The sequence below is a fragment of the Rutidosis leptorrhynchoides genome, chromosome 5 (assembly GCF_046630445.1).
Source record: "Rutidosis leptorrhynchoides isolate AG116_Rl617_1_P2 chromosome 5, CSIRO_AGI_Rlap_v1, whole genome shotgun sequence".
Classification (NCBI taxonomy): Eukaryota; Viridiplantae; Streptophyta; class Magnoliopsida; order Asterales; family Asteraceae; genus Rutidosis; species Rutidosis leptorrhynchoides.
The window spans coordinates 410589473-410602576 of record NC_092337.1 but is presented as its reverse complement, the minus strand read 5'-3'; the positions used below and the strand labels follow the sequence as shown (position 1 = coordinate 410602576).

General features: G+C 35.8%; 1 protein-coding gene across 1 annotated transcript; it reads left to right on the top strand.

Annotated features, from left to right (window-relative positions):
* The first annotated feature begins 5391 nt into the window (after positions 1-5391).
* On the top strand, positions 5392-11452 carry LOC139849928 (F-box protein SKIP23-like). Its single transcript, XM_071839540.1, has 2 exons — positions 5392-5996; positions 10900-11452. The coding sequence occupies exons 1-2, from the start codon at positions 5392-5394 to the stop codon at positions 11450-11452; spliced, it is 1158 nt and encodes a 385-aa protein (XP_071695641.1).
* Positions 11453-13104: the final 1652 nt, after the last annotated feature.

Below are 13104 nucleotides of genomic sequence, written 5' to 3'. Positions count from 1 at the left end.
TGCCCATGTTTAAGTTTAAGTATGTGTTTAAGTATAGTTTGTTTTACTAAGTTTCTATTCCTAGTAAGTTACTATTTTTATAAAGTTTCTATTTTTAGAAAGTTTCTTATTTTACTAAGTTTCTATGACTAGAGAGTTTCTACTTTTATGAGTGTTTCCATTTTAGGATACTTGCCGTATTAGATAAGCTTCCAATCACCCCTTTCCCTTCGAATGGCTAATTTAGATCTAGGGGCTTGAGCCATAGGACCCTTTAAATCGGAAGTCCAAACCCTCTGCCTAGAATCTCGTAGAAACCATTCGTCAAGAAAGTTCGAAGATCTATACATCTCTAATACATATCCCAAAATGTTTGTGTGCTACAATATAAGTAGTAGGTTATAGGTGCTAGTAATAGTAATAGTATATACATGTTAAGTACTAGTATAAGTAGTATTAGGGTTTAAGGTTTTAATATGTATATGTATATATAAAAATATATATATATTTTTTTTTACATGTATATATGTATATATAAATCTAGGTGTGTTTATGGATAACAAGTTTATAATATGAATATGAATTAACAAAGATTAAAGTTTATGTAAATAGTTTAGGGTTTATGTTATACCTTTGAAGATTCAAGATAATTAACAAAGAAAAGATGAACACGATGAAGATGGAAGATCAAAGCCTTGAAAATCTTGAAGAACTCCTTGAAGATTCTTGAAGAACACGAAGAACAAGCTTGAAGATCCGAATACCACAAGAGAGGGAGAGGGAGAGATTGTTTTTGAGAGAGGATTTTGGTGTGATTTGTGAATGAGAAACTAGGTGTTTATATAGTGCAAGTATTAGAGTGTTAGTCAACATAAGGATGTTCTAATTAATAATTTTATTTTTTTATAATTTTTAGTCAACAATAGGTGGTACTAGTTTATAATTAGTCAACATAAGGATGTACTAGTTTACACTTTATTTTTAGTCAACATAAGGATGTAAGATTTTTTTAGTCTCATTATTATTACTATTACTATTATTATTATTTTTACATTTACTACATGATAAGTATTATTTTCTTTTTACTAATTCATGACTTGTATATATTTAGTTCCCAATTGTTTTATTATTTATATAAATGTCACTTTTTATTTATTACTTACAGGTTATTAGTTATAATATTACATAAATGCATAAATTTTAATTAGTAGCGAGTGTCGACTAACAGTTTATTATTTTCATCTTTTATTAACTTGTCAATTATTGCACAAAGTTAATTAATATGTTTTCTAACTCTTTACACTTAACAATTGTTGATTAAAGTTTGATCATTAAGTTTTAATTATATTGTTTGGGCAGTTAATATTGAAAAAATATAGAATGGAAAAATGAGGGTCGTTATAATATATATACATTAAATGTCTTTACAACGATAATCGTTACATATATGTCTCGTTTAAAAATCATTAAGTTAGTAGTATTGTTTTTACATATGTAGTTCATTGTTAATATACTTAATGATATATTTACTTATCATAGTATCATGTTAACTATATATATATCCATATATATGTCATCATATAGTTTTTACAAGTTTTAATGTTCGTGAATCACCGGTCAACTTGGGTGGTCAATTGTCTATATGAAACATATTTCAATTAATCAAGTCTTAACAAGTTTGATTGCTTAACATATTGGAAACATTTAATCATGTAAATATCAATCTCAATTAATATATATAAACATGGAAAAGTTCGGGTCACTACAAAGGTGGCGCGTCAATCAAATTAAACAACGTGAGATTAAAATGAACTAAGAGTAGATATGAGTAGAAGCGTTCGGGTATAAATGTACAAGTAGTCAAGTAATTCCTACTTCAAGTCTATATGCCGGTTGTAGTCTAGACTCACCAATGTACCCTATGACTCGAGGTTGACACCAATGAACTCTAAATCCCTACAACCAACGCTCTGATACCATCTGTAGCGACCCGACCAAATCGTCATTGACGGCGCCGTCTACTTAGGTCCCGTTACGTGGTCATAAGTCTTTAAAACAACGTTTGACCAAAAGATTTGTCGCATTCATTTCAAATGTAAAGGTTGTTCAAGTTTACAAGAATAGTTCCACCACAAGTTACGATACAAAGTTTTAAGTACAAATGAAACTTATGCGACACAATTTAAAAGTATCCAAAAGACGCTTCATGTATGCATATATACTCGACATCCAATGCAAGTATCAAAATAATGAGCGGAAGTATGTATCATGTATCGTTCAAGGACCTGAGAAAAACATAGAAATCTGTCAACGAAAACGTTGGTGAAATCATAGGTTTAAGTAAGTAAGTACAAGTGAACCACAAGATTTGCATCAATGAAATAATAGTAATACATTCCAAAAGTTTGTTTCACGAGCACCCAATTATCAATGCTTAACATTTCCTTCCATTGAACCCCATCACTTAGTGCTAGAACATACACTGTTTCTCGAAAATATATTTCATTCGTAAACGGTAGCGAACCGTTTGAATGAGGGTTTGTCAAACCCATATGGATCCATACAACATAAGTTCTCGCTTACACCCGGCAAGTGTAACTAATGATAATCGAATTGAGGATTTTGTTCTAAACTCGTATGTAGAATGTTTGTTTTCCTGTACTTGTGTTCACTTAGTAAAGAAATGTTTATGTTTTCTCATCCCAAATGTAAGTTCAAAAAGAGTAAAAGTGGGACTATGATCTCACCTTGAATGCACGAGTAGTAAAGTACTTCAACAAGTAAATGTGTGCAAAGAACAATGCTAGTCTTGACCTAAACAAATAGGTTGTATCAATAACGATAGTCACGATTGGTCAAAGATGTTCAATTAGTCCTATGGCTCGTTACGACTCGATTAATATAGCATGTGAATCAATTTGTCAAGTTTCATGCACGATACAAGTAGTTAAGTATGTTAGAACGATTGTATAATCGTTTGGTTAAGTTTGACTAAAAGTCAAACTTGGTCAAAGTCAAAGTCAACGGGGTCGGGTCGGGTGTCCGACAATTTTCTCATGATGAGAAGTCATATACGAGTATAATAGTCAAGTTTCATGTTAATCGGAGTTACGGTTAAGCGGGAAACATTTTGGGATATGAAAAACAAAGACAAAAATGAGCTGGACCAAATGCGCGGCGCGCTGGGGGTTGCGCGGCGCGCACCCAAGTGTAAATCCTGGTTAGAAACTAACCAAGAAGGCAGACATCTGGGATTTTTGATTATGCGCGGCGCGCAGGTATGTGCGCGGCGCGCACTACCTGGGAAACATGTTGTTTGCAGAAAATTGGTCTAAGTCACGACCCAAAACACAATTTAACACATTTCATGCACCGAAAACATTTAAAACGCATATCATATATCATTAGAAAGGTAATTTGACAAGGAAGATAACTAAGTGCATTTACTCAATCAAAACCAAACAAACTCATATCAAAATCACCATTAATGCTCATCATTTATTACTCCAAGTTCATAAATGCCATATTATGATTCGGTAAATTAATGCACATGTGTAATACGCCGTTTTGAAGATAATCAAGCATACAACACAACTAGACACTTACAATTAACATTGCTAAGCATTTAATGCATCAAATATTCAATTTACTTTTATCAAACCCTAACCCAAAATCATAAAATCAACAATCTTGCTTATGAAACTAATCCATGTCTACCTACATACCAATTTGAAGCTAGTGATGTTAGGAACACAATTAAAACATGAACTTTCCTCATCAACCAACATATGTACACCTAAAACTCAAGATTAAACAAGCATTCTTTCAATATGAGCTAGTTACACCAAAATAGCAAGAACAAGCATACAGAACACATAATCATACTAGACTTGAGCCATAGACACTAATTAACAACCTTTTTAACTCAAAAACTCAAGAACACATAAAATTAGTGATTTTAGAAAGTTACCCAAATTTGATGAAGCCGGTATGGAATCGAAGAGGAGATCACGAGGAGTTCAAATATGTAATTTGTTTGGCCCGAAGCTTGATCGATTGAATATGGATGATGAATTGCTTTTTGATGAATTAGAGAAAAATATGAAAGTGTTGAAAGAAAAGAAAAAAAAAGAAAATGAGGAAAGAGGTGGAAGATGGTTGACTAGTCAAGTGCTAGTCACCATTTTGGCATGTTGGCAAAACAAGTCCCTCTACTTCCAATCGGGTGCGTTAAATTACCTAAACAAGATAATTTAAAACGCGTATTAACGGGAGATGTTATAAACATATAACGGAGTTTAAAATAGGTAAACGGAAAAGTAAATGGAAAAAGGCGGGATGTTACAACACTCACGATTACCGAATACCATAATCCCACGAAAATTACCACAAATCCACGAATCGAACTCCACAACCACGAAACCCACAAAAATCGAACCTGTCGGCGGTGGAGAATATGAAACTCGCTGGAAATGACCGCCGGAAAACCAGAGTTAGTGATGATGGCCAAAATCAAGGACAAAAAATCGTTCGTTCAGCCCATCTCCGACGAGTACCAACCCCGCAACCGCCCAAACAACCATCCATACCACCAGATCCACAGACTACCGGAGAGTATCACGGTAGTCGCCGCCTGCAGATGGCGGAAGATGGAGCCTGCCGTCGTGAGCCAGAAACCCGAAGAAGAACGTAGCAGAACAAGCCTAAGGAGAGAACAAAAAGGAGTAAAAAAGGAAGCCGGACCACCGGCGGCTGCCGGTGGCCGGAGGAGGAGAGTTACCGGAAAGTTTTTTTTGAAAGAGGGGAGCGTATTTTTCATTTTGTCTAAATTATATGGGATATTATTCTCACACACTCAATCTTGATTCATACACACCTAATTGACTATTATGTCCTTACAATAATAGAGATTCAAATTTCAAGATAAATTTAAAGATATAATTATAAGTTTTATGGTAAAAAGTGTGTATGCATCAAAATCTGGTGTTTAAGTATCACCTCCCAAATTATATGGAGTACTTTATATCCGAGTACTACTTTTAAAAATCGCCCATGGGTTTTAAACAAAGATTTCTTTTTCACCACGAAATTGAAAGAAAACCGCGATAACGTTACCCACCGGTTTGACTCATCTGCCGGTCCTCTATAAATTAACCGTCATAATTCTGTATATATATTCACACGCATTATTTCCACAACTCCGATCTTTTCGTCCCTAAAACTACGTAGCCCTAAGGGTTTTTTTTTTTTTTTTTCCTTTTTCCGTAAACCTTGTAACACTAGGAATCTATATTCGAAATATATATATGTAAAACCTTGTAAAAGTTATTCAATTCCTAGGGTTTCAAGTCTATCGTACTTTTGAGATTTATCATTTATCATAATACTACAGTATTATATAAAGTTATGAGAATGAGATTGAAGAAGAAAGCTATTTTCGATTTGATGGATTGGTCTGTGATGATCCCTGAAATACTTGATATCATAGCCAAGAAGCATAATTTGTTTTATGAAGATTACATCTGTTTCGCTGGAGTATGCAAATCCTGGCGTTCAGCCGCCGCCCGGGCTGCCCACAATGGACTTCCTTCACATTTTCCGTCTCTATTGCTTGCAGACAAAACAGAGGATTATGTTACGAAAAAGTACTGTCTAGATGATCATATAGAATTGTTCTGTCTCTCAAACAAGTGCATCCGTACGATAAGACTACCTGAAGGAAGCGGTAAGTTATGCATGTTTTCGGGCGGGCTTCTGTTAACTATCGGAGACGATTTTGGTCTAAAACTCATTAATCCTTTCTCGCATGAAATCATCAATCTTCCAAAGATCAGCAACTTTCCAGAATTCGGAAGCAGTTTAACATGCGATAATGGTATCAGGAAGGTGGTGGTCGTTAAATCATCGTTGGTTGTGATGTTATGGGGAGCTTCGGGGAACCTAGTAGTTTGTCGGTATGTAGATGAAAAGTGTAGAGATATTGTTATTGATGAGAAAAAGATGTTTTTAGATATCATGTATCACAAGGGTCGGATTTGTTAGAAATAGGAGGTTATGTATATTATTTGTGGAAGAGAGGATTGATGTTTTAGAAGTTTGATTGATCTTGAAGGCTTTGTTTGTTACTTGATTTGCTTATTGAATTGCTTTGTTGCTTAATTACAAATGAGGGGTGAAACCCTCTATTTATACTACTCAATGGAGTAGTCTAGAACTCTCCATCATCTACTAATATCTAGATATTTTCTAAGTATTATCTAGATATTTCCTAAATATTATCTTAGATATTTTACAAGATGTTTCTACTCACTTTCACTACTAGATATTACAAGAAGTTTCTAGATATTGGACTACAATCTTGATCCATATATTTGTATACTTGCAAACACATAGCCTAAAATCAAGTTTAACTTCCAACAGCCCCCCTTAAACTTGATTTCGTCACTCCGAGCATATTCCGTAATCTCTGAAACGTCTCATGTTTTAGAGGCTTTGTGAAAATATCAGCAACTTGGTCAAGTGACTTCGCGTACTTTATCTGCACCTCTTTATTTGTAACACACTCCCTGATGTAATGGTATTTCGTATCGATGTGCTTGCTTCGATCATGGAAGACTGGATTCTTTGCTAGAGCAATCGCAGACTTGTTATCCACATATATCTCCGTAGCTTCCTTTTGAAAAAACTTAAGCTCATTTGGTAACTTCCTGAGCCATATTGCATGACAGGTGCACGATGTTGCTGCTACAAACTCGGCTTCACACGTTGACAGAGTCACAATGGGTTGCTTCTTCGAGCTCCATGTGAACGCCGTATCTCCCATATAGAACACGAAACCACTCGTACTCTTACGATCATCTATGTCTCCAGCCCAATCACTATCACTGTATCCAACTAGCTTGAAGTGATCAGAAGGTGAATAAAACAGGCCATAGTCAATCGTACCTTTGATGTAGCGGAGTATCCTCTTGGCCGCCTTCAAGTGATTTATTGTAGGTGCTTCCATGTATCGACTTACTAGTCCAACTCCGTAGAGAATATTTGGCCTCGTGCAGGTTAGGTACCTCAGACTTTCAACCAAACTCTTGTATTGTGTTGGGTCCACCAAGTATCCTTCATCATCTTTTGACAATTTGAGATTGCAATCCACCAGTGTGCTCATTGACTTGCAGTCATTCATCTTAAACTTCTTGAGCACCTCATTCGCATAACCTTCTTGGGATATGAATATTCCATCTTTCTTTTGTTTTACCTCGATCCCAAGATAGTAAGCCGTAAGTCCAATGTCGGTCATCTCGAACTCCCGAACCATTGCTTTCTTGAACTCCTCAAACATTTTGGGATTACTACCGGTGAATATCAAGTCATCCACGTATAGGCACACAATCATAACATCTCCATCATTGCTAACTTTGGTGTAGAGGGCATGCTCATGGGGGCATTTCGTAAAGTCATTCTGCTGGAAATACTTGTCTATCCTGCTATTCCATGCCCGAGGCGCTTGCTTCAACCCGTATAAGGCCTTTTTCAATTTTAGCACCTTATTCTCTTGGCCTTTCACGATGTATCCCAAAGGTTGTTCTATATAGACTTCTTCTTCTAAGTGGCCATTGAGGAACGCGGATTTGACATCCATTTGATAAATCTTCCAATTATGTTGAGCTGCAAGTGAGATTATCAATCTTATAGTTTCTAGACGAGCAACGGGAGCAAATACCTCGTCATAGTCTATGCCGGCTCGTTGACTATATCCCTTCGCCACCAACCTTGCCTTATATCTTTCAACTTCACCTTTGGAATTCTTCTTGGCCTTGTACACCCATTTTACACCAATAGCCTTATGTCCCTTTGGTAGTGTGGCAAGATCCCACGTATTATTCTTCTCGATTGCTTGAATCTCTTCGTCCATAGCACATTTCCACTTTTGGCTTTTTGTTGCGTCTTCATAGCTTATTGGCACACAATCGGCAAGAAGGCAGAACAATGATAGATCCTCCATAGGCTGTGTTACCTCGTACAACTCCTCAATGCTCCTTGTGTGATGTTGTAGCCTACTTGATTCTCCTCCTGATGTTGGTGTCACTTCATTAGGTGTAGTGGTTGGAGTATGTGGAGAGTGCGGAGATGGTGTACTAGAAGGTTCTTGAACTTCTAGATATTCTTCGTTCTTTGCAGTACTCTCGAATGGATAAGGGAGAAAGTCGTAGTTCTCCTCTTCGGGAACATTCCAATCCCATGTTGCTTCTTCATCGAACACCACGTCTCGACTTGAGATTACTTTACCATTCTTGGGATTGTATAGCTTGTAACCCTTTGAACTTGAGTCATAACCCACGAATATGAGTTTCTCACTTTTATCCTCGAGCTTTGTCCTCTTCTGATCTGGCACATGAGCATATGCCACACTTCCGAACACTCGAAGGTGTGAGATGCCTGGCTTCCTTCCACTCCAAGCTTCAATGGGCGTTTTGTTCTTGACACTTCTAGTGGGCGAACGATTTGCTAGATAGATCGCACAGTCCACTGCCTCAGCCCAAAACTCCTTAGGCATCCTTTTGCTCTTTAACATACTCCGAGCCATATCAAGAATGGTCCTATTTTTTCTTTCCGCAACACCATTTTGCTGAGGTGAATACGGAAGGTTTAGAGGGCGTCGTAACCCATTGTTGTCGCAAAATTCCTTGAATTCCTTGGATGTGAACTCTCCTCCATGATCGGATCTCAACGCCTTTATGGTGAGACCACTTTGATTCTCCACAAATGCTTTAAACTTCTTGAACATTCCAAAAGCTTCCGACTTCTCTTTTAGAAAATAGACCCATGTCTTTCGACTAAAATCATCAATGAATAGAATAAAATATCTATTTTTACCAAAAGACGGTGGGCTGATGGGTCCACACACATCCGTGTGAATAAGTTCTAGAGGTTTCTTCGCTCTACTAGAAGCTTCTATTGGAAAACTGTTTCGAAAGTGCTTTCCTAGAAGGCATCCCTCACATATTTGATCCGGATGATTAATTGGAGGCAAACCCTTCACCATTCCTTTACTTGATAATAATTTTAAGCCTCCAAAATTTAAGTGCCCGTATCTCATGTGCCAAAGCCAAGAATTATCTTTGAAACATGCTTTTAAACATCTTGGAATGTCATGTTGAATATTTAGCAGGAACATCCTATTCGTTGACATTGGCACCTTAGCAATCAAACCTCCTTTTTGGTCTCTTAAAGAAAGGGTACGATTTATCATGTGAATATCATAGCCTTTCTCCAAGAGTTGTCCAATACTCAGTATATTCGTCTTCATATTGGGCACATAATACACGTTAGAGATAAATTGATGCCTTCCATTTTTCAAGCGGATGAGAATCTTACCTTTGCCTTTAACCGGGACTTTAGAGGAATCTCCGAAGGTGATATTTCCACTAATTACCTCGTCTAACTCCACAAACATGTTTTTGTCACCGCACATATGGTTGCTTGCACCCGTGTCGAGATACCACAAATTTGATTCTCCGTTATCTTCACCTTTGCATGCTAGTAACAAAGTGTTTTCCACGGCTTCAGTATCTTTTTGTGCAAAATTTGCTCTTTCTTGCACGTAATTGTTTGACTTCTCGCATTCCGAAGCATAGTGGCCAAATTTATGACAATTATAGCATTTGGTTTGAGAATTGTCATACCTTGGCTTTCTACTTGTGTAGCCTCTCCCACGACCTCTTGTCGGGTGAAAATCTTGACTTCTTTCTTCATTTTTGTAAGAACTATAACCTCCACATTTGATATATCCTTGCCCTCGTCCTCGGCCACGTACTTGACCACGACCTCGTTGACTCGTTTGATGAGTCTTTTCACTGTTCTCTTCCTTGAAAGAGAGTTTTGCTTGTAAAGCTTGCTCCAAAGGCTCCTTATTTTTCTTATTGAACCTCTCTTCATGGGCTTGTAGTGAACCCATGAGTTCATCGATAGTCATTGATTCTAGATCTTTAGATTCTTCAATGGCTACGACTATATAGTCGAATTTTGAATCTAATGATCTAAGAATTTTCTCAATGACCCTCACATCACTTAAAGTTTCGCCATTCCTCTTTAATTGATTGACAACCGCCAAGACTCTTGTAAAATAATCAGAAATTGATTCTGAGTCTTTCTTATTTAAGGATTCGAACTCACCTCGTAGTGTTTGTAGTCGAACCTTTTTTCACCTTATCAACTCCCTTATAAGAATTCTCCAAGATCTCCCATGCTTTCTTGGCGGTGGTTGCACTTGCAATTTTCTCAAAAGCTCCATCATCTACACTTTGTTGGATGATGGAAAGAGCCTTTTGATCGTTCGTCTTCATTAATTTTTTCTCCTTGCCGAGAGGACCTTTTTCTGCAGGTTCCTCATAGCCTTCCTCCACAATCTCCCATAAGTCTTGTCCACCTAGGAAGGTCTTCATTTGGATGCTCCATCGATCATAATTATCCTTTGTGAGGCGAGGAAACGTGATGACATTGTTGGCCATCATCTTGTCGAACCTGGCTCTGATACCAATTTGTTAAAAATAGGAGGTTATGTATATTATTTGTGGAAGAGAGGATTGATGTTTTAGAAGTTTGATTGATCTTGAAGGCTTTGTTTGTTACTTGATTTGCTTATTGAATTGCTTTGTTGCTTAATTACAAATGAGGGGTGAAACCCTCTATTTATACTACTCAATGGAGTAGTCTAGAACTCTCCATCATCTACTAATATCTAGATATTTTCTAAGTATTATCTAGATATTTCCTAAATATTATCTTAGATATTTTACAAGATGTTTCTACTCACTTTCACTACTAGATATTACAAGAAGTTTCTAGATATTGGACTACAATCTTGATCCATATATTTGTATACTTGCAAACACATAGCCTAAAATCAAGTTTAACTTCCAACAGGATTTATAGTATCTGTCAAGACCATAGGATAAAAGCTTGTGATGATTATGAAGGGAATAATCTTACAAGTTTCGTGACTGTTTCAAAGCTGCCGAAACGGGTTTTTGGCGGACAGTTGAATGAACTTAATAGGAAAGTATATATTGTGGGATTGGAAGATGATAATGGGTTGTTGGTGGTTATCAGGGAAGTAGTGTATGATGTTAAGGGTGATTTATGTGGAAGATTAATTTACAAGACAGCGAGGTTTAGGGTTTTCAAGTATGATTTAGATAGTAAAGAATGGTCGGAAGTAAAGAATTTGGGTACGAAAGCTTTGTTTGTCGGATATGGTCAGTCATTTTTGATGGAGGAGGATAGTAGATGGGTGGTAAAGGAGAATTGCATATATTTTACAGAGGATTTTTGTAATTTAAACAATGGGAGCTTAAAGGGAAGAGATATGGGGGTGTACCATATGTCTAGTCGAACAATTGAATATCGCTTTCCTGAAGAGTCGGATAGTCACTTTGCTCTACCAATCTGGATTCAACCTGTATTATCTCGATCTTAATTCGATTTAATGTGTCCTGAAATTACAAATTTAATGTGTTCAGAAATTACAAATTTAACGTGTTCTCTATATTGATTTGTTCGTATTCATTAGGAATTTAATTCAACGGTTATGGAAGTTGTAGTGACCCGAACTTTTCCATGTTTATATATATTAATTGAGATTGATATTTACATGATTAAATGTTTCCGACATGTTAAGCAATCAAACTTGTTAAGACTTGATTAATTGAAATATGTTTCATATAGACAATTGACCACCAAAGTTGACCGGTGATTCACGAACGTTAAAACTTGTAAAAACTATACGATGACATATATATGGATATATATATATAGTTAACATGATACTATGATAAGTAAACATATCATTAAGTATATTAACAATGAACTACATATGTAAAAACAAGACTACTAACTTAATGATTTTTAAATGAGACATATATGTAACGATTATCGTTGTAAAGACATTTAATGTATATATATCATATTAAGAGATATTCATACATGATAATATCATGATAATATAATAATTTAAAATCTCATTTGATATTATAAACATTGGGTTAACAACATTTAACAAGATCGTTAACCTAAAGGTTTCAAAACAACACTTACATGTAACGACTAACGATGACTTAACGACTCAGTTAAAATGTATATACATGTAGTGTTTTAATATGTATTTATACACTTTTTAAAGACTTCAATACACTTATCAAAATACTTCTACTTAACAAAAATGCTTACAATTACATCCTCGTTCAGTTTCATCAACAATTCTACTCGTATGCACCCGTATTCGTACTCGTACAATACACAGCTTTTAGATGTATGTACTATTGGTATATACACTCCAATGATCAGCTCTTAGCAGCCCATGTGAGTCACCTAACACATGTGGGAACCACCATTTGGCAACTAGCAAGAAATATCTCATAAAATTACAAAAATATGAGTAATCATTCATGACTTATTTACATGAAAACAAAATTACATATCCTTTATATCTAATCCATACACCAACGACCAAAAACACCTACAAACACTTTCATTCTTCAATTTTCTTCATCTAATTGATCTCTCTCAAGTTCTATCTTCAAGTTCTAAGTGTTCTTCATATATTCTACAAGTTCTAGTTACATAAAATCAAGAATACTTTCAAGTTTGCTAGCTCACTTCCAATCTTGTAAGGTGATCATCCAACCTCAAGAAATCTTTGTTTCTTACAGTAGGTTATCATTCTAATACAAGGTAATAATCATATTCAAACTTTGGTTCAATTTCTATAACTATAACAATCTTATTTCAAGTGATGATCTTACTTGAACTTGTTTTCGTGTCATGATTCTGCTTCAAGAACTTCGAGCCATCCAAGGATCCGTTGAAGCTAGATCCATTTTTTTATTTTCCAGTAGGTTTATCCAAGGAACTTAAGGTAGTAATAATGTTCATAACATCATTCGATTCATACATATAAAGCTATCTTATTCGAAGGTTTAAACTTGTAATCACTAGAACATAGTTTAGTTAATTCTAAACTTGTTCGCAAACAAAAGTTAATCCTTCTAACTTGACTTTTAAAATCAACTAAACACATGTTCTATATCTATATTATATGCTAACTTAATGATTTAAAACCTGGAAACACGA

Coding starts and splice junctions, on each gene's coding strand:
- LOC139849928 (XM_071839540.1), top strand. CDS start 5,392: ATGAGATTGAAGAAGAAAGCTATTTTCGATTTGATGGATTGGTCTGTG. Junction 5,997..10,899: donor AAGATGTTTTTAGATATCAT/GTATCACAAGGG, acceptor AACTTCCAACAG/GATTTATAGTATCTGTCAAG.